The sequence below is a fragment of the Bos indicus genome, chromosome X, assembly GCF_029378745.1.
Source record: "Bos indicus isolate NIAB-ARS_2022 breed Sahiwal x Tharparkar chromosome X, NIAB-ARS_B.indTharparkar_mat_pri_1.0, whole genome shotgun sequence".
Taxonomy (NCBI): domain Eukaryota; kingdom Metazoa; phylum Chordata; class Mammalia; order Artiodactyla; family Bovidae; genus Bos; species Bos indicus.
In genome coordinates this window covers 3,287,223-3,312,927 of record NC_091789.1, presented here as the reverse complement: position 1 = coordinate 3,312,927, position 25,705 = coordinate 3,287,223, and the positions used below count along the sequence as shown (strand labels likewise).

The following is a 25,705-nucleotide window of genomic DNA, read 5'->3' as shown; positions in this document are numbered from 1 at the left end:
CTAAATGGTGGGGTGCTGGGAAAGCTCAACATGTGACTTCTCTGGATCTACATTCACCAAGAGAGAGTCTTGCATCATCTCCAGCTTCTCCTCAGGGATGACAGGGGTCAAGGAACATGAATACTAATTGTAAAATGTGGCAAACAAGTCCCTGGCAGGGGGAGAGGGGTGACAAGACGGATTCCCAGATCTTCTTGTGCTATAGAAAATTACAGCAAATCCACTTGAAAAGCAAAGGTGGCTGTTTGTGTGATTCATTTTAGAGGACCTGGAAGCCCCAGAGATTTTCAAGCATACAAATACCTGCTAATAATAAAGGAGGAAGCTGAGGAGAGGGACAAGGACCACAATGAAGGGCTGTGAGGTTTTCCTGGGGACCTGGGGGTGATCTCTTCAAACTATGGAATAAACACTGATGATAAAGGAACACTGGAGCTCATAGATGAATGAGCCAAGGCCAGTGAATCAGGGGCCATGATGGGATTAGAACCAAGATCCATGTTTATCATCAATTTGATCTGTGTTTATCACCACTTTGATTCATGTTTATTATCATTTTGATATTTTTGTTTCCAACACAGACTGATCTCACTGCTAGCAGTTTATAAAAAGCTAGCTGTTGCCTCATTTCTCTGGAGGACTTTGTGGAGAGAGGAGGGGTGGCTCTAAGACAGGAGAAATTGATGGTCTGAAGGGGTGTTTTGCTCTAGCACAGTGCAGTGGCTTGGGATCCAATAGGATACTGTCTTCATGCCCAATTCCAAATAAACTAACCCGATCAAGAAAGAAACAACGTTTTACCTGGGAAAGACCGTCTTTGCACAGTGGACACTTCGCATTGTGATCTAGACATCTTTCAAGGCATTTTAAGCAAAAGGTGTGCCCACAGGGTGTTGTGACTGGTTCGTAGAATAATCTGAAATTTAGGAATCAAAATGGAAGAAAATTGCAATCAAACCAAACATAAAAGACAGAGCTATTGAATGTTAAGGTTTTTACAGTATTATTTGAGAAAGTCTATGTGTGGGAGTAAGAGGGGGGTTCTTTTTCCTTTTTAAAAAACAATCCCTTACACTTTAGAAAACCATTTGCTTTTTATTTCTGAGCTGGATTTAAATGCATCAAATAATGCATTTATTAAAATTTAGGACATAGCTAGATCATTTTATAACATTAGTTCTAGTCAGTCTCTTCCAGAGCATCCAGATTTTTTCCCTGTCAGGTCCCAGAAAAATGAAGATGAATGCCCAGAGTATCTGATTAGATTCCATTCTAAAATACTTAGCCAACCTGTTCACCTGGATATACGTAAACACATAGATAAAGACACACAGAGATAAATACACACACTACCATATTTAAGCACTTCATATAATATTAAATGGGAAAGACTAGGTTTATTTGCTAACCTTGATTCCATTTTTCATCTAAACAATGTTTACAGTCTGAAGGATCTCCAAATTGCACCTGTAACAAACATACTGCCTTTTACATGGATGGACCGTTTACCCAGGGGCAGTAGAGTAAGATTATTACTATGCTTATTAATAGACAGACAGACACATACATAGATACATGTGTATACATACATATTCTCTAATTAGATCCTATTTTAATTGCTTTGCAGGAACTGGCTATTTTTTTCAAAGCAATCTGAGCCTCTTTTAAAAAGCTGTTCTGTACATTCAGAGATTCGTGGATTTATTTTGCTTAATGAAAATCTCACCTGCAGCAGGACCACTGGATGGAGGCAGCTGAAGATGATGCTTCAGAAGTGGAGCTCGCACTCTCCAAGAGGACAGAAAGAAGGGAAAGACGCCAGAACAGCTTATTTTGACCTCACTAGAGTGTTCAGTTGAGAGGAAGAGGCTGCAAGCTGCACAGCCCCCTCGTGTGGCCAGGAGGTGCACCAGCAGCCTGGCCACACAGCCAGGCGAGCAAAAGAATCAAAACATCAGAGCTGAAAAGTACTTGAGAAAACATGGAGCTCACCAGCCAGAATGAAACAGATCCAGAGTGAATGAAAGTCTTTCCAACTTCCCCTTCCAGCCGTATGCCCTTTCTATTAGAACAATAATTCTCAACCGTTGCTGTGTTTGAGAATCATGTGGATTGTTTTTTCTTTAAGTAGCTTTTTAGATATATTATTGACATGCAATAAATTGCACATACTTAAAGTGTACAATTTGATAAGTGTTGACACATGTACACACCTATGAAACCATCTCCAAGATCAAGATAATCAACATACTTGTCACCCCCAAATGTCTCCTTGTGTCCCTGGGCAAACCCTCCCTCTTGCTTCTCCCTAGACCACCCTCCCCCATCACCTGGGGAACTTTTAAAAACTATAGAGACTGGACCTCACCTACAGAGATTCAGATCAGTTGGTCCAGGGTAAGAGCCAGGCATAAGGATTTTTAAAGCTCCCTGGGTGGTTTTAATGTGCAGCCAGAGTTGGGAGTCACTGAATTACACAATCCTACTAACCTTTGCATGGACAAATCTCCATTGGTCTCTAAACCTAATTATCAGAGTCCCCTGTGGAACTTTAAAAACACAGACATGGCAAAGTCTCACTTGATAAAGTTTGCAATTCAAGAGATTTGTTATTTTTAACAAGCCAAGAAAGGTCTGGACCTGGGAAGAAGTTTTTCATATATTTACTGTTTTCTACTTTTTAAATAGTATCAATGTGTTTAAAAAGTAGTTAATGTATCTAACTGAGTTAATAAATTTTAGTTACTAAATTGGGCAAAAAGTAAAATTAATTTTCAAAAACAGATCTTTAATGGAGGTCCTAACCAGTGTACTAAGGCAAGGGATAAAAAAAAAGTCTGAAAACTGAAAAGGAAAAAAAAGCTGTTGTTATTCATAAATGGTATGATGATGAACTTAGAAAATCTAAAAGAATCTTAGAATGATTATTAAAATTAATAGGAATTGAGATAATTAGCAAGAATGCTAGACAAATACACATACACACAACTGTAGTTCTACATACCAACAAGAAGCATGAGAGAATAGATTTTTTTAAAGATGACATTTACAATTGCTTTTGAAAATCAAGTGCCCATGAGTGAAGTCAGACAAAGACAAATATGGTATCGCTTAAATGTGGAATCTAAAAAAAAAGTAGAAATGAACTTATTCAAAAAATAGAAATAGAGTCACAGACATAGAGAACAAAATTATGGTTACCAGGGGGTAAGGTGGGGAGGGAGATTCGGATTGACATATACATACTACTATATACAAAATTGATAACTAATAAGGACCTACTGCAGAGAAGGCGATGGCAGCCCACTCCAGTACTCTTGCCTGGAAAATCCCATGGACGGAGGAGTCTAGTAGGCTGCAGTCCATGGGGTCGCTAAGAGTCGGACACGACTGAGTGACTTCACTTTCCCTTTTCACTTTCATGCCTTGGAGAAGGAAATGGCAACCCACCCCAGTGTTCTTGCCTGGAGAATCCCGGGGACAGGGGAGCCTGGTGGGCTGCTGTCTATGGGGTCACACAGAGTCGGACCTGACTGAAGTGACGCAGCAGCAGCAGCAGCAAGGACCTACCGGGGGCTTCCCAGGTGGCACTAGTGGTAAAGAACCCACTTGCCAATGCAGAAGATGCAGGAGACATGAGTTCTATCCCTGGGTCACAAGATTCCCTGGAGGAGTGGCAACCCACTCCAGTATTTTTGCCTGGAGAATCCCACGGACAGTGGAGCCTGGCAGGCTACAGTCCAGAGGGTCACAAAGAGTCGGACCACGACTGAAGTGACACAGCACACAGTGTTCAAGGACCTACTGTATAGCAGAGGGAACTCTACTTAATACTCTAGAATGGCCTATATGGGAAAAGAATTTTTAAAAGAGTGGATATATGTATACGTATAACTGATCCACTTTGCTGTTGAAATTAACATAACATTGTAAATCAATTATGCTCCAATAAAAATCTTTTCAAAAAGACAACCAAAAAATGAAAAAGAAAATCAAGTGCCCAGGAATAAATCTAACAGAAGTTCATGAGATCTCTATTGTAAGAAACTGCAAACATTTCATTGAAAGTAAAAGAAGACCTAACTAAGTCCCAATGAAAGACCCCAATGGGTTATTTCACTTGTTTGTTTTTGTGGAACTTGGCAAGTTGATTTCTAAACTTCATAAGGCAAGGCAAAGTGCCAAGAAGAGCCAAGACACTTTTGAAGAGCAGCAACGTGGGAGAACTTGCTCTACCAGACTTTATTTTGAGAATTTATTATAAATTATATATTTATATATATATATATATATAAATATATATATTATAAATTATAAATTATGAGAATTTATTATAAAACAGTACTGATTGAAAAGCAGTAAGACTAGCACAGGAACAAACAGATCTGTAGAATAGAATACAAAACCCAGAAATAGATTCAGACCCAGATTCTTGATTTTTAAAACTGTGGCACTTCAAAACAGAGAGAAGATTTTCCACACATAAATAGAATCCTCAATAAGTGCTATTTGGGATAGTTGGCTATCCGCAGGGGGCAAAGAAGTTGGACTGATTCTCATACCATACACAAAAAGCAACACCATGTGGGCTGTAAAAATGAATGTGAAAGACAAAGAGTAAAGCTCTTAGAATACAAGATAGAATATCTGTATGACCTCAAGGGGAAAAAAAGATTTCCTAAACACACACACACACACACAAATGCTAACCGTAAATGAAAAGATTGATCATTGTTACCATATTAAATTTAAGAACTTGTTAGTGTATTGAAAGATGCCATTAAGAGACCTTTCATGTTGAAAAATGTCTTTATTTAATAAGCCTCATAGAATGGCTTTCTTCCTTAAACTATATGCATGTACAACTTTGATAAAAATTGAAAAACCAAATTAAAAACTAAAGGCCATTAACAGGAAAAAAAAAAAAAAAAAGAAAGGTGCCATTAAGAGAGCAAAAAGGCAAGTCACAGAGTGGGAGAAGATATTTGCAACAAGGTGACTAATGAAGGATTTACATTTAGAACATACGTAGAGCTCCTACAAGTCAGTAAGAAAAAGAGAGATAACCCACTGAAAATGGGGAGAGTTATATATACACTTCCTTGGTGGCTCAGACAGTAAAGAATTCGGCAACGGCTGCAATGCAGGAGATCTGGGTTCGATCCCTGGTTGGGAAGATTCCCTGGAGAAGGGAATCTTCTACCCACTCCAGTATATTCTTGCCTGGAGAATTCCACGGACAGAGGAGCTCAGCAGGCTGCAGTCCATGGGTTCACAAAGAGTCAGACATGACTGAGCAACTAACACACACATATATACACTAGTAGACATAAAAACTGTTCATAGTAGCATTGTCTGTAATAGCCCTAAACTACAAACAACCCAAATATCCATCTAGAATATAACTGATTTTGTTAAATTCATACAATGGCACACTATACACTAGTGAAAATGAACAAATTTCACCAACGTGCAATAACATGGATAAATCTTCATCCCGAGGAAAAGAAGTTACAACAAAAGAATCCATTCTGGATAATTCAACTTACATTAAGTATTTTTAAACAGGAAAAAATGAAATTGCACTATTTAGAGATACACACAAGAGTGGTAAGACTTTTTTTTTTTTTTTAAAAAAAGAAGAGATAAAATTCAAGATAGTGATTTTAGGGGCAGTGGCGGAGGGGGTGGTGATTTAGAAGTGACATATGGGCAGCTTCCGGAGTCCTGGTAATTAACGTTTTCTTTCTTGGGCTGAAAGGGATTGCATGAGTAGCCTCTTTACAGTATTTTATGAGAATCCATTCCTATTTTTATGTACTTTCCCAGTGTATCTATTTCACAATTTAAAGTATTTCTCAAGACTGTGACTTGCAGGCTGACTTTGTGAACCACTGCTGTGATCTAACTACTAGAAGCAGCCAAGACAGACGATCTCATTTCCTCAGTAATTTGAAACCTGTTAATCTGAATGCCTTTTATACATTATTCGATGACATTAATGATGAAGACTGATTGATGAACCTGTATCTGTAAAACTATTTTTTCCTGAGAATTTCAAAATTGGGCCTTTTGTTCACTGAAGAATGTAATCCACATACAAATAATAATGATATAGCTGGCCAGTTAATTGCAATAACTACTGACATTTAATGAGCAGATGAATGTAGCAGACACAAAAGGATACAGCAACTCTTACCAAGAGCTATGATTAAAATGCCCCTGATTCGAGTGGTCGCAAACAAGAATGCTGCCACAGATGCTGCATAATTATTGCTCTGAAATAATTCAAGGTTCAGATGCTTAGAATGTATCATCTTTCAATACTCAACCCACTTCTATTCAGGCTGACTGAGTAAAGAGACTGGGAACAGATGGAATGCATTTCTCTTGCTATCAGGAATGTGTGCATTGCTGTTTTTCATATCAATTAGCTTTATATAGTCATAGGCAGTAGTTAATTGGATTAGCTCTATTTTACTATGGAGGAAATTGGCTCAGGCAAGTTAAATAACTTGCCCAAGGCCACACAGCTAGCTAGTAAATAGCAGCACTTGGGATGTGAAGTCACATGTGATTCTCAAGCCCATCTTCCTTCTCCACTAGATGACACAGAGACGACTGTGTGTGAATCTAGATCTTGGAACAAACACCATCCATGTACATGTAGATACACACTCACACACAAACACACCCTTTTCTCCTTCTCTGTCTCTCTCCCTTCCCTTCCCCACCACCAGAGAGAGCGAGAGAGAAACTCTATATAGACATAGAGTTAGAAATATATACTCAAATTCCTCTCCCTTTTATTTATCACTTTAGAATGATTTCAGAAAAGACTTCAGGGAGGGATTTATAAATCAGTGTAGGGCCAGATTTTCTCACAAGAAAGCATTTTACATTGTCAGGGTGATGGAGTAAACAATAGTAATAATAAATGCTTTCAGTTAGATGTCAGCCCGGATAAAATGTTTGGCTTGTCTGGAAATAGCTATCTTTTCCCACCAGTTACATCCTTGTATTGTGCTCTTGTGTGGCTATCAAATGAGAGCAAAGGGGGAACAAGGAGGAGGGAAGGGGTGGAGGGAGGGAGAGAGAGAGAGAGCAGTGAACTGACTCCATAACACCCAGCTACTTGAGCAGCTCAAACTAGGTTAAATATAAAGCTTTTCATTTCAATGGACAAAGGGGCCACTGGGCCATTAGGTAACTGGTTCAAATATCCAGCATTCCTGCTCCACAGCAGGCCCAGAGGTGACCCCAGGGCAAGGGTATCTGGAGCAGGTAAATCTCAAGGGAGGATTGGCAGTCATTAAAGACGGAGGAGGAGAGTTCTGAGGTGTTGGAATCAGAGAGCAACTTCCCCCAGCAGATCTTGTTCCGTCCAGCAAGGGGGACTCGGACACTGGGAAGTTTCTCTTTAGGTCACCCATCAAAGGTCGTTCCATTCACTCTTTCCACCATTTTCCCCTGAGGAATTTATAAGCAACTCCTGATTTTCTCTCTAGACTCACAACAGATCAATTCCTACTCTAACTCGTCTTCAACCAAGACAGCACCACGGCATTGGATTTTATTCTTGAAACCTGCACAGGAGGTACACATGTGTAGTTTCATGACCTGGCAGATTGCTTGAAAATATCTCTCACCATAAACTCTCTCCACCAAAGACACAGGACAGTCATGACAGAACCTAAGAATAATTCTAATCATGATTAGAAAAATAAAAACACTACAGGAAACAGGAACTTTTTCAAGACTGCAATAATTCAAACTAAAGCATGTATCTGAAATGGCCTCTGTCAACATACGATTTCTGACTTGGAGACAAGCCCTGCTGGAAGGGGAACCACATGTTTCTGAACTAGGGCTCCAGATTTAAGACCCTTGAGATCAGAAATGTTCTCTAGACTTGGCAGGTTTTTTTTCACCATCAAGCAGCTCCCGAGTGTCCCCCGTGTAACTCAGCAGCCCATACAATAGCTGCTCCAGGCAAAGATGGGTTTCTGCTTTGAAGTCTCATTTAGAACAGAGGGGCAGGATAAGGGAAATAATGGCTTTTCAACTCAGAGTGAGCAAACTCGAAGGGGGTCTTATCCTCTTGGTGTTTATTTCTTGGACCAAATTACTAACCCTTCTCTGAAGCCCCCTGTTGAGATCAGGGACAAACAAGATGAAAGGGAGAAAGCAGACGGAAGGGAACAAAAGAACTTCAACCTCAGAATTCTTAGCCCTCAGGGAAAACACAAACAGGATGAGTCTGCATGTTTGATTTTGCATCCCCGGGATGTCGGGAGTCGTGTCCAGGAGGATAAGCTGAATCAAGTCTATCAAAGTCTGACATCTGAAAGACCCTGGCTCTCATCACTGCCTGAACACCATAATGGCATTACCTGTGGGGGCCCACACCTCAGCTTGGAAAGCAGAGCTTGTCTGTCTCACACCTTGGCTCTGGCTTGACCCACCTGCTACATCGTTGTGATGGGGAGGGGGCACAAGGGACCGGGTTATACAGCTGGTATAACCCACTCCACCTAGAGCTCTGACAATATATGCAGGGCTTGCTTCAAGTGCTGCTACATTCCTTATCAAGTCTGTCTGAGCTTACAAGCAAATCTGACAATTCTTTTTTTTTTTTTTTTTTTGAGAGAGAGAGAAAAAAAGGAAAAGTACGTGTTCAGGTAACAGCTGCCTTACTCATTTTTATTCAGAGGACAAGAAAAGTCACTTTGAGCAGTGACAAATGCCTGGGATTGACATGGAAGGCATATGTACTTGTAAAGGGCAAGAAGACATCTGAGGGGCCTCCGTTGGCTGGACCAAAAGATTTTCCTTGACATCTCTTGTCTTGGTTCAGGCATCTTAACAACTTTTGTGCAAATGTCTCAGCCTCCTTTTAGAGCTCTTTTGCCAAGGGGAAGGCACATTTGAGAATCTACTGAAAGCTGTGGACCTTGTCCTGGAAAACTCTCTCTCTCTCTTACACACACACACATACTTTTACATATAACATCAGGGAATTCCTAGATCTACTAGAATCCATACACAGAACCCCCTCAGGGGTCAATGGACCTAAAGCTAAAGAACCTCTGGTCTAGAAAAAAAAGTTAACATTTACTGAGTACTGACTATATGTCAGGCACTCTTCTAAGTGTCTCAAATAGATTTTTGCAATTAATCATAACAACACCATAGAACAGGTACCACTGTTCTCTGTTTTACTGATGAGAAAACAGTGGTGGAGAAAGTCACTTGCTCCAGGTCAAACAGCCAATAAGTGGCACAGCCTGGGTGGAAACCCAGGCCATCTGTTTTTGGAGACCTCCTCTTAGCCACAAAGCCAGGGTTGTGAAATGAAACAAGTGAAAGTCATTTGTTTTTGCAGACCATGACTGCAGCAGTTTCCTATTTGTATATGTTTCGGGGTGGGGGTGGGGGGAGGCATGTATCTCTAGAGATCTGAGAAAGTTGAGACAATGTGGCAGTAGGTGGAGGAGAGACTCTTAGCCAAGTCCTACATGCCCACTACTGACCACTGCGCAGGCAGGTATAGACCAAAAATGAGTCCAGCCCTCTCCTTGGCTTCCAGAGAATAGGCCTGTGAGGCTGACACTGGCACTCTTGCTTTGAGATCTTGATCTAGTAGCCAGTAGAAATTAGTTCCAGGGTCCCAAACTTAAATAGAGGCCAGGAAAGTGATGCAAATGTGTGAGGAAGGCAGTGGCCAAGGGAGGGGGGCCATGACCAACTGGAGTGAGTGTCCTGTCTCTAAACATTCACCTTAACAACAACCTCCCAAATCCCATGAGGCCTGAACAAAAGACATCCAGCCTGTGGACTGTCCGTTTGACCTCTGAGTAGACAGTTTCCTTCGTGCTCTCTAGGTATTTCCAAGGCAGGAGTGCGGGGCATGTGATCCGTAAACAAGGGACACAAGCTCACCCGTGTGACAGTCAATGTGACTTCCATTTTGTTAGAAGCATGCTTTTCTGTGCTAACCAACCAAGCCATAGGTCACTAGCAGAGAGGTGCAGACACCAGAGGGGAAGACCTCTCGGGCAGTAAGCGACAGGGCACCTCACATACCTCATACAGAGGGAGCATTCAAGGTCAGAGGCGTCAAAAGATGCCAGCGGGACACTGAGCGCAGGCCTGGCCCTGGGGTCAGTGGAAGGATCTGTGATGTAGAGAGCAGAAGTCAGAGGGGAACCAACCTTGGTGTCACAAGACAGCACTTCTAAGGCCAAAGAACCCAAATATTTTTTTTCAGTCAGCCACTCTCATCACCTCCCCGAGAATTGATTTAGTGGCCAAGTGAGCCACTGAGAATGGGGTACCCTGATACAGGCATGTGGAGGCTTCCAGCAGCCCCAAAGAAAGAAATGTGTAGGTCAGGGATTGTCTGGGAGCCCTGGGGGGGGCTTCATTTAAATGGAACAGGCACCTCACTCTTGACAAACAGCTGCAACGACTCCACGGACTGAGCCAGGCCTTCATAGCTGACACTGAATCTTGGCACTGGCAGCCACTCTTGGAAAGATACCAAGCTGCAGCTGCTGCTTCTCAGATGCCTACCTACGGGGACATGACTGGGAACGAGCAGGATGAGGCGTGATGGAACTGCCCGGGTCTGACTTCCCCAGAATGGGGAAGGGGGTGCAGAGAGGCTGGCCTGGAAGGAAGTGACACCATCAAGGGCGTGAGATGTCATTATTGACACTATGCTTGCCCATAAGCCCTGGCTTTCCCTTATAATTCATATGGGGCACTGGCAGGATGCTAGGAACTGCTTGCTCTCACAGAAACCCCACAGCCACCCTAGAAGTGGCAGAGCAGAGGAGCCATCGTGTGGAGGGTAGAAGCCTCCACACACTGCTGAGCCCGGGCTCCCTTCCAAGCCCCCAACTCCCTGGGTAGAGTCTGCACCTGGCTTAGACGCTTTATTAGGCCTCTCTGGGTCTTGGGGTTCAATTTGGCAGTGCTTCCTTTTCTTCTCCTGGCATTTGCCAGTCTTAATGGAGGCAGCTTGGGAAGAGGCAGCGACCCCCTTCTCCTCCTCTGCTCCAACCGAGTCTTCCGTGTGGTCCTGCGGCCCATCCCCTGTCACTGTGACTGGGTTCATCAGGCTGCCCCCCTGGCCCCTGGCTGCTGCCCCCTCCTGACTGGAACAATGTGGGCGCTCGGGCGTTTCCTGGAGGAAGAAAGAGCCAAACATCAGAATCTACTGGGGCCCAACATTGTCCTCTGATAATTGTCTCCAGAAGGGACGAGGAGAAAACACTGCCCAGTCCTGACCATGTAGAGGACAGGTAGCTTAACTGGGCGGCAGTCATAGGGCACAGAAGGCCCAGATGGGGCAGAGTAAGGCATGCAGGGAGACAGTCCTTGGGCAGCAGTGAAGGCAAGATGCCAAGTGCAGTGCCGGTCTCCACTCCTCTCCAGTCAGTCCCCAGTCACCACCTGAGGGACACCAAGGCATGCAGTGCAGTGAGGGTAGATCCTGCCACTCGGCCCTTCCTCTCACCCTCACTGCCATTCCCAGCCATCCTCCAGTCCCACATCCAGCTTCCAAAGAACTTTCGGGAAGGTTCTGGTGCAGGTGTGTTCACAGGCCTACCAAATGCCCTCACACTCCAGAGCTATGTTATACTGGTCAAAGGAACTAGGAACAAATGAATCCTTTCACTAGATTTTGGGCAAAAAGTCTGAAAAAGAGACAAGATCATCTGGCAAAATGATCAATAACATCTCTAGCCTTTTCAAGAATTTTTGTCCAGGAGAAAAAAAAAATCCAATGACAAAGTGTTTATGCAGTTTTACGTGGAGAACCCCTCTCTCTACATTCAAAGTGTATGGGTCAAAATGTTCAGATTGTTGTGTTCCCTCCAACTCCAATAAAAAAAAAAAAAAAAAAACAACAACAACAACAAAAAAAAACCCTGGTAGATAGATGAAAAATGGGGAGTGCACAGCTGGGAGAAAATGATGAGGTGAGGAGGAAAAGACTTTTCTGAGTCTCTAACCTGGGGAGTTCAGGGTTTTATCAGCACTATGGCACTGCCGCATCCTCAGCTTTCCATGAGCCCTTGTCAGAGTCTACACAGAACAGTGCTTTGCAAGGCAAAGTTTGGGTAGAAACCCAGTCCCTACTCCTCAGCTTCGTCATACAAGAAAGCCAGGGGTGCTTTTTTTCTTCATTTCTAATTGGGCTGCAATTAGAAGTCACTCCAGGTACTTGGGTTCAGTATTATGGTTCTCAATTCGGTAATAATGATCTCAAAGAAGTATTGAAATGTAGGTGGTGCTAGTGGTAAAGAACCCGCCTGCCAATGCAGGAGACATAAGAGATGCAGCTTTGATCCCTGGGTGGGGAAGATCCCCAGGAGGGATCCCATGGACAGAGGAGACTGGCTGGCTACAGTCCATGGGGTCGCAAAGAGTTGGACACGACTGAGTGACTTAGCATGTAGCACTGCTTTGATTTCAGGATATACTCTAAGTTCTGCCCATCACCCCCCCCGCCCCCACCACCCAGCCTTTTTGAGTCAGGCACTGCATTTTGTTCATTCTCCAGAGCAGGGAAAGAGGTCAGGGAAATATAAGATTTTCACCTGTCAGAGAACCAAGAAGCCATGGAGAGCCTAGGGCTCACACACAGGGGAGGAACACAGGGCATGGATAGCACGCAGGCAGGTGCTTCGAGCTGCCTAGATCTTCAGAGCCCGCCTCTGTCTACGTATCTGTGCTTCTGAGCCCCAGCTTCTGCCCGCTTGCCCTCTGCTTGGAAAGTTGGGGCCTGGAGACCATGGTTTTCAAAGACTCAAATCCCAGAAAGTTAACACTTTCTAAGTTGCTTCCCTCTCCCCGGCTCCACATATGTGCTGGAAGTCTACTTACGTGTAAGACACAGTGCAGGAATATGAAATGACCTCCACTTGGGGATCAAATGGAGATGTCTTTGCACAAGGAACTCAGCTGGTACTCAAAGACCAGCAGCTTGAACAAACAAAAAGTAGGACAGGAGGGGCTGTCAGGCCCTCTTCCCAGGCTCTGCCCCTAAGCTCACCCCAACCGAATGGCTCCTGGGGAAGTGGGCCTTCCTAGTTCTGTCACCTCTCTCAACTGGACCTGATAAAGAATTGAAAATTGAACATAATAAATCATCAACCTGGGCCCCTGCCTGAAATCCAGTTTTATCTTTAAATAGCCTTTCAGCAAAGAAGACAGCCACTAGCAACTCTATTTCTTCTTTCTCGGGAACCAAACAAAGTAGGAGGGTGAGGGCTTACTCTCCATGTTTGCCCACAAAACAGCCAAACGAAGCATCAGGAGCGAGCTGGGTGAGTGGAGTTTTACCTGTGACAACTTTGGTAGATTATGGATGGTGCCTTCAGTAGCCAATGACTCTACGTGTTCCTTTAATCTAAGGTGAGGTGCCAACAGCTTCAGTATATCGGGAGAATGTTCCTGAGAGGCCCCCGGGAATGATGGTGTAAAGAAACTAAGGAGAAGCTGGGACATAAAACAGAAGACTTCACTACTTAAGTTTCTACAGGTGCTTGGGTGAAGGGCAGGGGTGGGAGGGCAGGAAGGGACAAAGGGTACAGCTTGTGGGGCAAAACCCCAGGGAGGAAGCCTTGGACCAAAGACCCCAACACAGTGGGGCAGGGATCCTCCTTCGGCTCATCAGAATCACCTGGGAAGTTTATGAGACTTCCAGGTTCCAAGTTCCCATGCCTGGCTCCCCTGGGTCTGAAGTGTGGCCAGGAATCTGAATTTTGAAAAGGCACTACAGATCTGCCTTTGTCTCCCTAGCCAGTTACACCACTCCGCTGCTACCCTTCCACAGAAAGATCTGCAGGGGGATTTCAAAACCTGTCTAGGAGGAAAGAGGCCGAGGAGAAGGCAGGAGCCCAACATCAGCTGGGGGACCTGGAGTCGTGTCCGAGATGCCCCCCTGGGTAGAAGGCAACAAATGTCACCAAGGTTCCTCTGTATTTCTTCCCTCCCTGTCTGCCTGTCCTGCCTCTCCTCCCCGACCATCAGCCCTGGATCTTGAATCCCTTCAGCAGTGATGTGTTTGTAAAAGCAGAGCCAAGTCTTCTTCCCTCTTCTCCCAGCCTCTCTTCCTACTTTCTAGCCTTCACTTTCCAGAGAATGTCAAGTCACTTCAATGATTGGGGTGGAGGTGGGGGGCGGCAGGCTGGTCTAGTCTATGGTTGGCTTCCTTTGCAACTGGATAAGCTGGGAATGGGGGTGGGGCAGATAAAAGATCCAGAAGGGACTGGGAGTCAAAGATGCATGATCTAGTGGAGGCTGCCCCATCAACCACCCGCATCCTTGCTTCAGTTCTCTCCTGTGATAAAGTGCCAATTATCTGTATACATAGGTATTTTTGTATGTAACACATAACCCAGGAAGGCAGGTCACTTGCTTCTAAAATATATTCACATGTTTTCTGCTGAGACCAACTAAAGGGTGCCCTACCCCTTCCTCTAGGGAACAGGGTATTAACTGATCAGGGGAATCTGACCGAAACTGGGATCAAACTCTCTCCAGTTTGATTTCTTTCCTTACTGGGCCCCAGCAGTTCCTCATGATGTTTCTTCTGATGCCAGCACTTTCCATGCGGCTAAGCCTTGCTCATCCTTCAAGGCTCAGCTCCAGGTCTCCCATCTTCTCTTCCTCCAGTCTCTCTGATCTCTCCCATCATTCCGTGTTCTCAACTGCACCAGAAGATAGTGCCTCACCCTCCCCAGTCTGGTGTTAGCCTCAAATTGCATTGCAAATGTAAGTCTTGCTCTCTACAGATGCTCTGTTTCTGGAGGGCACACGACTAATGTCCAGTAAATACTCATCACACTGGACGGAACTGAGTTAAGACACTAGCCATCCTAGGGCCCAGAGAGATGCCTAGGGTTCAGGCCCAAAGTCCCCAGATGACAGATGTCTCTGTTTCCTTCCAATTCTAAGTTGGTGTAGGAATGAGATGGGAGGTTCTCACACTGACCAGGGCTGTAAATGCCAGCTTTCAGAGACTCCTCCTTTACTGGAGCCAAACTGGGCTCTCAGGGGGCTCTGAGTGACCCACCAGGAACCACCTCTGAAGCACTCCCCCCTGGAATTCTCCCCCAGAGAGAAGTAGCAAGCCATAGGGAAACCCCCAGGTACAAGGATACGAGGGCAGAGTGTGGTGGGAGGGGAAGCGAGGCAGAGAGGGAAGCTCGAAGGAAACTAGGCAAAGGAACAGCAGCACTGAGCTTCCTCTTCCGCTACCTAAGACCTCATTGAAGGCCTTCCCAGTGGCCTTGGAAAACAAAAGTTGGGGTCAACTCTCAGTGAAAATGAGCATTCCACATACTAATGGAAGTCAACTTCACTTCAGCGTCAGCCTTGAAAAGGCCCAAGTGGGCCAAGAAGTCCAAAAAGAATCTGAAGTAAAGACAAACATTAAAAAGAAACCCAGGCCTGTAAGTGACAAGGGCAGCTAATTCATGGCAAGTGAACCTGGACCATCTCTGTCACATCTTTATCCCTGGAGAGGGGAACAACCCAGCAAACAAGCACAGAGGGTCCTCAGCGTTCTTAACTAAGTGCCATGTCCTCAACTCCCGCCATCGAAATTTGCCTCTAAATTCTCACCTTAGCTTCAGAACTCTGGAACACTCATCACAGGCAAATGTTCGATTGTATTATCTGGCATTTATATCACATTATAGAACCAGTGCAAGAGTGTAAGGTCCTGGAGGCCTGAGACTGTGGCTTATGCCTCTTTGGGTCTCCAGAGCTTAGCACAGTTCTTGCCCCATCCCATTAAGGCAGCTGTGGAAATGACACTGCATGCATGCTTACATGCTAAGTTGTTTCAGTCGTGTCCAACTCTTCTTGATCGCATGGGCTGTAGCCTGTTAGGCTCCTCTGTCCATAGGATTCCCCAGGCAAGAATACTGGAGTGGGTTGTCATTTCTCCTCCAGGGAATCTTCCCAACCCAGGGATCGAACCTGCATGTCCTGCATTGGCAGGCCGATTCTTTACCACTCAGCCACCTGGGAAATGATACTAGGTGGTCTATAAAGTGGGTGGGAAAGAGGATCAACCCAAATGATGACACCAAGAGCCTCTCAGGCCAACTGGGAAATGGACAAATGAGAGTAAAGAAATCACTGTCTCCCAGATCCACACCTGCCTCTGTTGGTCTTTGCATACTCTGTTCTTCTAACCACCTTTGTGCATACATCCCAGAGCTGGATAACCCCACTGCTCCTCTCCCCCAGTCTCAGCAGTGGGTGCTGAGACTCCTGACTCAGCCTCCCGGGCCAGTAGGATAGTGGAGCAGCTCACAAGGCAGACTCTGGAAGCAGGAGGAGTTGGGTTTGGTTGCTCTTCCACCGATCATTAGGTTCATGACCTCAGGAAAGGCACCAAGCCTCAGCTTCCTCATCTGTTTCATCTGTAACATAGGGATAAATGATAGTACCTACTCTCATAGGGACGTTGTGGGGATTTAATTATAGCTTCCCCATAAAGTCCACAGAACAGTGCCCAGTGCACAAGAAACGCTCAATAAATGCTAGTCATTATTACTATTACTCACACTGTGGACTACAGTTAAGATTTGGGGAAGGGTCCACAGCTTGGAGCAATTCCCTGCCACCAGCCAACAGCTGGTTAGCTCCTACTAACCAGCCCAAAGTAACTTCCCAGAACCTCCGGTGCTCAGCTGCCCCTAGTTCAATGATTTTGCTGAAGATTCCTTTCTGGAGCCTTCAGAAACCAGTCCTGTCTCTTGCTCCCTTTCTTCATCCACTGCTCTGCCAAAGCACCCTGGGACAGAGGCACCTAGGGCGCGGTGGTGAACAGGGGGTGGGGCACAAGCATAGCAGAAGTCCCCACTGACTGTCAACATCCCATTGCCAGGCCAACAAGCCAGACACTGAGAGAGCACACTGCAGAACAATAAGAAACAAAGTCTACGAATTGAGGTTGCTTGAGCATTCACTAATGTGCCTAGTATCTCATGCAGTTAAAAAAAAAAAAAATAACAACCACATCCTCCAGCGACTCAAGAGTTGGGATGATTGGATTATAGTGTAATGGTCCCCAACTTATATCACATATGTGTTTCATTTCTAGCAAAGAAGCTGAAGGTTGCAGTTCTGCATATGGCAAGGCAGATGGGACCCAACACCCCTTGTGAGGAGCTGGCCACCCTGTGTGGCTGGTGAAGCTGTGACTCAGCCCAAGGAAAGTTCTAAAACTGCCTCACACCCGGGATCTCTGGCCAACAGCTGGAGTCTCCTCCGTGGGCCTCCATCTCCACGTTAACTTATTTGGTTTTATTTTTTTTGTTTGTATTCTTACTGACCACCCAGACCCTGAGTCAAAGAATCAAGCACATTCCTCACAGGCTCCTACAGAAATGTAAGAACTGCTCAATCTGATTGTATGTGCCAAAAGGATGGTGTTTCTGGGTCATCAACTGGCACCTGTGTCTTGCTCCTGTCCCCTTAACCCAGGAAACCATCCACTCTGGACCCCCAACCCTAGGGAGCACAGTTCCCTCACTCCCTGCCCTGGAGAGGACAGAGGGCTGGAAGCCCATTGGGCAGCTGGACCTGACGTCATCTCAACTCACCCTTTGGGCTTCAGCTCTTGCTCTTTTGTTCCTTCCATCGAGGGATACACAATATAGAAACTCTCTTAGCGCTTCCTCCACCTTGCCAAGGGTGGCTAAGGCTTGCGCTTTTCTGAAGTGTGCCTGGAAGAAAACATGAACATTCAGTCCCATTCTTCTCCACCTCTTGACATTGCTATCATTCATAACATCAGCTAAATTACTTCCTGGGTGTTCACTGTCATGTGAGGGCTTTAAAAGGACTATGTTATCCACAGCCTTATTGTGTAAGCCAGGGCTCTCCAACCCCTAGGCCACTGTACCGGTACCAGTCTGTGGCCTGTTAGGAACTGGGCCACACATTAGGAGGTGAGCGGCAGGCGAGCAAGCAAAGCTTCATCCATATTTACAGATGCTCCCCATCACTCGCATTTCTGCCTGAGCTCCTTCTCCTGTCAGATCAGTGGCAGCATAATAAATGTAGTGCACTTGAACCATTCCCAAACCATCTCCCCCCACACCCCCCAACATCTGTGGAAAATTTGTCTTCCATGAAACCAGTCCCTGGTGCCAAATAGGTTGGGGACTGCTGGTGTAGGCAATTGTTCTGAAGCCCATTTTCAAGAAAATAAAACTGAGACCCAGAGAAGTGACTTGCCTGAAGTAACCTGGCTGGAAAATTGTGGAATCAGATTGACAGCCTGGGAATGACTGATATAGAAGACCAGATTCACAACCACTGTGCCATACTACCACCACCCCCCACCCCCTGCCCCACGATTGTATTGGAGGAGGCATCAGATGTAGCAAGAACTCCCATCTGAGGTCACACTAACCAGCTTTCAGGACCTGCCTGGATGGGCCTTCCTGTTAACCAGTCTGTCAAGCAGAGACCTAGTCCATGTTACTGGCTGAGTGACCACCCACACTCAGTGATCACTTATTAGAGGAGGCCCAAGTGAGCCAAGCCATGTGACCTCTCTAAGACCTTGAAGGCAGCTAGTGGCAAAGCTGGAACTAGCACTGGGAGCTTCCCCACCAAGCCCTTCTGAACGCTAACCAGGGGCTGCACAAATGCTTTGGCTCCAGTGAACTCAGCTCATGTCTGCTCCCTCACCACATCTTGAAATCGTATAAGAAATTTTAGTGTTTCTCAGGGTCCAAGTCAAACTGCCCTGGGGGAGAACCCTTAAAGGGTAGGAGAGGAGCATCCTGGGGAAGATGGGGGAGAAAGAAGAGAAGTGAGAAGAGGGTTGTCTTCTCTCCATGCCTGGCAGCTTGGCTTAGAGGCTGCCCCTCAGTGGCCTGCTCCCCAGGCCTTTGCCTACATGCTGACCCCGAGTCTAACTTAGGGAAGGCAACAATCCGGGTTGTGGCTGCTGGGCACTCTAATACATGGACCTCCCCTTCAGACATGCCTCTGTGGGCCCTGGTGCCTCCTGGCTTGGGCCTGGCTTACAGGAGCCAGCCAGAATCTGCCTTCTTGAGCAGTGGCCCCTGCTCCAAGCCTCTTGGGGGCCTCTCCTCGAATTGTGCCCTCCCCCTCCTTCTGGAGCTGGATGCTCCCAGCAGTGCTTGCCAGAGCCCTCTGGAGAAAGGCCTGCCTGACATTTCAAGGTGGCTAGAGGGTGTTAAGTGCTGGGAGACTGGCAGTTTTGGGGATCTGACCAATCACACCAAGTAGCAACCCATATACTCCACCTGCTCAGGGCAGCCAGCTCAGTTGTCACGCTTGCAGGAGAGTTCCAGCCCTGGCTGGGTGGCTGGAATAGGGATGAATGAAGTGAACACCTCTCATAGGAGCGTTGCATAAAGAAATGGTGGGAAATCCATAAACTGGGGTGTGAGGTGGCTTTGAATCAGAAGCATCAGTTCCAGTCTTCCTTCAATTCCCAAGTCCATAAAGTTCTATCATCACTGCCTCTCTGCTTAACCCAGCACTTAGGGAAAATGAACTTCTGTTTAATATTTTCACCAACTCTTCCTTCACTGGGTAAGTCACTTTTCCCATTTCATCCAAAATGGTCCACTGCTTACTTAGCCCTGTTTCCCACTGCACTATCGAGGTCCCTGCCCCGATATGGTTTAGAATGGGAGCAAAAACAGTTACAAGAGACGTCCTCTTAACCCCAGGTAGCTCACTGGCCTGCACTGCTACAAGGCCTGAAATACTCCCAGTGAAGTTCCTTTTGGTTAAGACATTGATGAGTTTGAATAAACCGTAAACGTGTTCCTTGGGAAAGAGGATATACTAATCTATCATCACGCATGAAAACTTTCTTATGAAAGAGTATGAGATTCACTCTGACATTAATGACCCCAGTATGCAGCTCCCCAGTGTTTTATCTGAAGTTCCCCAAATCCAAAAAAAAGGCTGATAATCCAACATTTTCATAGGCTTGACATCAAAAGTCATTAGGTGGCAAATCTTGATCTAAAACGATATGTGTTACAGTCTTCTTCCCATTTAGTGTGAATTTTCATGTAATATGCTGCAGAAATATTATTGTGTTTGACTATGGGGCACTGTCCGGAGCTGATACCTGGTCTTAGTGAAATTGGAAACATTCTGGATTCTGAACATATCCAGCCCTATGGGATTCAGATAAGGGATTATGGACTTGGCCTTGGATGAAGTGGGTTTCAGAGGACATCATCCTGGGACATCATCCTGGGGCTGCGTAGAGAGAGCACTACACCAAAACCCAATGTTATGGTTCACAGAACAGACTCTTGGTCAAGCTGACCTGGAACCAGCACTGCCCCCCTGCAAGGTGATTACGGCAGAAAGCAAGATCTATGTTTTGCAAACAAGGACGCCTAGGGTTCTGAGAGTGAAGTGACTTCCCCATGGTCACTCAGCTTGCAGGTATAGAGTCCAGGCTCAAATCTAATCTTCTAAACCAACTATAGACATGTGGCTGAAGGCTAGTCCTGAAGGAGGCCGGACACAGATGCAGGAAGTGACATTGTGCATCCTGGCATCTTGAGAGAGGCTGAACCTGTCTTTCTCCCCTCCCCACTCCCACCCCACACCCTCATGTGACCTACATGTTTAGGGAAAGCAGCAGGCTGACTGACTACATTAAGGACTTAAGATGGCAGAACCAAACTGCAATGTTTCTCTTCCCCTCCTCTCTCTAGTGTCATGGGAAAATAATGGTGATGATGCTGATGTTGGCAAATACATACAATGCTATATGCCGGGCATTGTTCTAAGTATCTGCCTGCATTAGCTCATGTAGTCCTCACAACAGGTAGTCTCCCCCTGTTAAGTAGATGCTTTGAATATCTTCATTTTATAGGTGAGGAGATGAAGCACAAGGAGGTTAAGTAATTTGGCCAAGGCCACACAGCTAGTAAAAGTAGCAGGGCTAGGACAGAAACTCGGGCAGTCTGGCTCCCAAGTTCAAGTTCTAAAGAATCACAAATTCCAGGCTGCTTTGCAAGTCATCAGTCTAAGATCAAATTGGGACAGAACTCATCTCTCTCGCAGACCCCTAAGTCACCCTTTGTCAAGGGACTCCCCCACCAGCTCCTGTGAAGAGCCTTTCCCCTGCTCTGAGTGCGCTCTAGTGCCCCTACCCACCGCTTCCCCCCACCCCCAGTGGCAGTCCTCCCTGCCACTTCCTGTCCTCACTACAATTCCTTCCCATCCTTCTCATCCCACACTCACCTTAAACCCCATGGGGCGGAGCTTACATGCTATTTCGGCATCATGCAATGCGTCCTCATGAGACTCCAAGGTGAAATAAATTTGAGACCGGTTGCTGTAAAGCAAATGGTCATTTGGAGCTGCCAAAATGAGAGGAAAAAAAACCTTGAGCAAAATGGCAAGTTATCTAGGACTTCTCTAGTAAGGACCCAAAAGAGTAAACTTAATCTCCAGCCCTAGTATTGCCCTGCCTACCACACCCCCAGCCACTCTGGGTCTGAGCTTTCCCAACTGTAAAGAAGTCATTATCCCCCCTCTCTCAAGCAGTTCCTTAGAGGGCCTGTGGGGTCAGTAGTGATTAGCAGTTCTGACACAGAGCAAATTCTGGCGCCCTGCTTCATGGCTGTGGCTAGGAACTGGCAGCCTAGCTTCTGAGTGAGGTATTGCCCACAAGGAAACAGGCCAGGGGAGAGGGAGAAGGTGGTGGCTGGATGTGATCCCCATTCTTGCCACCAGGAAGACAAGTCCAAGTTAGTCTTATCAGCAACATCTTTGTCTACAAACCCCAACACATATGAAGTTTCTCTTAAGAAAACAGAAATGCATTTGCAAGGCTCCATCATCTCATTATAGATGGGCAGATATAAATGGGCTGGAACAAGGCTTCTGGGAATAAAGTGAGGTTGGCTCTCATCAATACTCTAAATCGGTAGACCCAGGGCTGGAAAGGCCTTTAGAGATCATCTGGTTCAAGCAACCCAATCTTCAAGGAAAATCAAGTTTGAGAGCTGAAGGCATCTGCTCAAAGCCTAGCTAGCTGGTAGAGTCATTGCTACCTTGACAGACTTTGAATCTGGGGTAAGAGACAGGTTCCTTTTTTTCTGAAGTACAGTATAGCACTTAAAATAATAGAGAGAGAGACTGGCCACTTTCTAGCACAACGATACTCTTTGTTGGGGAGGCCCCTGGATTCTCTGGTGGTCCAAGGATGAACCCCCAGGGAAAAGTGATGACAGTAACCAAGACAGAGGAGGAAGAGGGAAGGAAAGGGCTTTCCTGGCTCTTAAGGGGCAGCTGGGGCTTTCCTTGTGGCTCAGCTGGTAAAGAATCTGCCGGCAATGCCGGAGACCTGGATTCGATCAGGAATGGAACCTTCCTTTGAGATCTGGGCTTCAGCAGGCTCTACCTGTCTCCTTCATACTGCCCTGCTCTTCCCTACAGACTGGGCTCCAGCTTCTGCTGTGGGAACAGGCTTTGTTGTTGTTTTCCCCCAGGAGTGTGCAGAAGGTTTGCGTGGGTGCCCATTACTTGCTCTGAAGACATCAGTTAAGAGTTTACAGCCTCCTCTGTTCATTTCCTGCAGCACAAGCCAGCCTGGTGGCAGCTGACAAGGTGCTCTGTTTGGGCACATGCGTCGGGGGTTGGGGGGTGCCAGTGTTCCCCAGTCCACCTTCATTCTTCCCCCTCCCCCATTACCTGTTGCAAGGTCGGGTGAAGATTCAACACGTGGAGACTGCAGCCCATCCCCTCCTTCACCGTCCAAGCAGGGCTCAGGGCACCCTCGGATCCCAGAACCCTGTCTGCCCAACCCTGTCGCCTTCTCCCTGGCACGCCTCGCCAGACACCGCGCCCCACCGCTGAGCTCCTGGCAGCCGGCCCGAGCTGGGCAATACCCGTCGCTCGTCGCTGGGCGGCCACTTCCTGGGTCCAGACGTGGGGGGTTGGGGTAGTCGTTGCCTAAGGGAACTCAGGCGCCCTAGTGCGGCCAGCGGCGTGGGGCTGCCCACTTTGCCCTTGAGGCCGCAGAGCCCACCCACCCATCCTCAGGCGGCACGGAAAAGCTGGGCAGAGGCGGTCCCCTTGGCAGTCAGTCCAGTGTCCTCAGGGATCCCTGAGCCGTCGCCTGGCCCGTCGCCCTCTGGGCTGGAGGGCTAGGGTTCGAAGCGAGGGCGCAGGCTGCGGGCAGGCGGCGCGGGAGGGGGGACGGGGAGGGCATCTATTTCAGCCGAGGACCGTGTGATAGGAAGCGGTGACAATGAGTCACAGGGCAGCGGGGCGCGAGAGCTCCTGCCCGCCGCCTCCCCCCCCCGCCCGCACACGCTCCCGGGATGGTTTCCGAGGCGAGCGTGGCCCACTTCGGTTACCTCAGCCGTTACACAATCCCGCCCGCCCGCGCGGAGGAGGGGCCGCCCGGCCCGGGCCGCTCGCGGCCCTTATGCAACCAGTGCTCTCCTGACCTAATTCCATGCCGGACCCACCCCACCGCGGCCCCGGAAGGGACAACTCCCGGCCGGCAGGGCGGCCCCGGACCGGGAGGGAGCGGCAGACACAGGCGCCGACAGAACATCCCCGGCAGTCTGGAGCGCAGGGGCCCCGGCGCGCCAGTGGGAAGGGTGCGAAGTTCACCTCCCGATTTGCAAGGTGCGGGCAGGTGTAAGAGGGGCTGCGGCACGCAGAGGGAGAAGGAGAAGGCGAGCCCGAGAAACAGAGACGGTGACACCAACCAAGAGCCAGAGTGACAAAGATGCGGAGAGAAAGGAAAAGACAGAGGAAACAGAGTGACACAAAGAGAAGCAGGGACTGAGACACGCAGGAACACACGAGCTCACAGGAGACATAAGACGAAGAGCAGGGAGACACACAGAGACCCAGAAAAGGGGCAGACACAGAGAAAAAGTCGGAGAGGGAACTCCAGAGTTCCCCGCCCCCACTCCAGTCGCGGTCCATCCCACGGTCTGCGCGCCCTCCTCCGCCGGAGTCACCCTCAGCTCCCCTCCCGGATCCAGCCCCGGCCCGCCCCGGCCCCGGCGGTACGGTGGGCTCACCCAGCCTAACTGCCTCGTTGTACTTCAGCAGGGCCGCCTCCACCTGGCGCTCGCGGTACAGCCGGTTGCCCTCGTGCCGGAGTTGCGACGCCCGAGCTGGGCCCGGGAACAACTTGCCAAGGAGGCCACTGAGCACCACGTTGACCCGCAGCGGCGGCGGCGCCTGCTGCCCAGCCCGCCGGGTCCCGCGCGCCCGCCCGGTGGTCACCATCAACGCGGAGAGTTTGACGCCGCAGAGCGCACAGCGCCGATCGGCTGCCCGCCCGCGTTCCAGGCACAGTTTACAAAAGGTGTGGCCGCAGGACAAGGACACGGGGTCTGAGAGAAATCCATGGCACTTCCGGCACTTGAAGCCATCCCACACCTCGGTGGCCTCGGCGGCTGTCACCGCCCCTGCTTCTTCCGCCGCCAGCGCACAGCTCCCAGCGCGGCTCCCGTCTGGGGGCTCCGGCGCCGGCTCCTCAGCTTGCGGGACGTTCTCGGCCAGGCAGCGCACCAGCTGCTCCAGCTGCTCGGCCACCAACTGCTGCCGCTCGGAGAGCTGTCGGTACACCTCGAGGGCTTCTCGGAGGCGCCCCCCAGACGCCAGGGCGTCGGCCTGCGTGAGCAGGACTTTGCACTCCGGCGTCGAGGCCCTCGGAGGCTGCTCCTGCTCTGGCGGCCGAGTCGGTAGAGGTGCGGGGCCTTCTGCAGCCGCCTCCGGGTGGGGGCCCGTGTCTCCGCGGGCCGCTGATGCTGCCGGTTCCTCCAGCTCTAAGTTGTTGCTGCCGAGCTCGGCGGGCAAGCTCAGCATCTGTCCAGCCTGAAATGAATCCATAGGGAGAGGGACACGCGTGGAGAAGAGGCGTCTAGGGGCCGGGAACGCGGAGCTGGGAGCGGCGGCTGGAGGGAATCGGGGCTGCCACCGCCGCCGCTCTGCCGCGCGCCGGTCCCTGCCGCGCCTCCGCGAGCTCCATGCCGGCCGCCCCGCGCCGCCTAATAACTGTCTTGTCTCAGCAAAGTGTTATATAAAACGGCACCACGTGATGCGCCGCCTCGCCTCTCATTGGCCGGCGGCGGGGCGATTGTTACAAAACCAGACAGTTTTGTAACAGTGTTGCGCTTGCTTCTTTTGGCTTCGCTTTTCTTGGCTTCTTTTTGCGGTTGTTTGTGTTTACACTCTGTCTTATTTCTCCCCTCGCGATGTGGTTCCTTTTTGGAAAAGTGAAGAAGAAGAAGAAACAACAACAACAAAAAGCACCAGTGTCTACTCTTGGGCTTCTCCGTCTCCAAACCCTACTCCATCCCACCTTCAAAGCCGTCAGCAAACAGGTCTCCGCCAGCCGCTCACTAACTGCCCCCTCCCCGCTCGAGAAGCACAGTCCTCCAGGTCTTTAGGTTCTTAGGAGGTTTGCGCTCCCAGGGGCGACAGCGGCTGTCTGCGAACGGAAGCACCTTGGGAGTGTTCGGGGCAGCCCTTCACCTGGGTCCCTGCCCCAGCTCCTCTCATGCGGGGTCCCCGGCCACCTTCCCCAGGGAATCCCCCAAAGGTAGTAAGTGTGGTTATCCGAGGGCGCTTGGTCTCCTGTGCTGCGAGTGACTCCGAGCAGCGGGCCCGGCGGGCTCAGCAC

General features: G+C 48.2%; 1 protein-coding gene across 3 annotated transcripts in view; it reads right to left on the bottom strand.

Moving 5' to 3' along the window:
- LONRF3 (LON peptidase N-terminal domain and ring finger 3) overlaps positions 1-25,355 on the bottom strand; it is a 39,695-nt gene extending 14,340 nt beyond the window's left edge. The window contains exons 1-7 of one of the 3 annotated variants that reach the window (XM_070784107.1): positions 24,096-25,355; positions 21,292-21,410; positions 17,637-17,759; positions 13,357-13,512; positions 10,927-11,191; positions 10,087-10,177; positions 802-916 (exon numbers count right to left, since the gene is read on the bottom strand). In XM_070784107.1, coding sequence (XP_070640208.1) covers positions 802-916; positions 10,087-10,177; positions 10,927-11,191; positions 13,357-13,512; positions 17,637-17,759; positions 21,292-21,410; positions 24,096-24,912 — 1,686 coding nt within the window. In that variant the 5' untranslated portion in view covers positions 24,913-25,355. Of the gene's footprint in view, positions 1-801; positions 917-10,086; positions 10,178-10,926; positions 11,192-13,356; positions 13,513-17,636; positions 17,760-21,291; positions 21,411-22,746; positions 24,040-24,095 lie in introns of those variants that run through there. The other 2 variants (XM_070784109.1, XM_070784108.1) reach the window with 2 other exon arrangements.
- Positions 25,356-25,705: the final 350 nt, after the last annotated feature.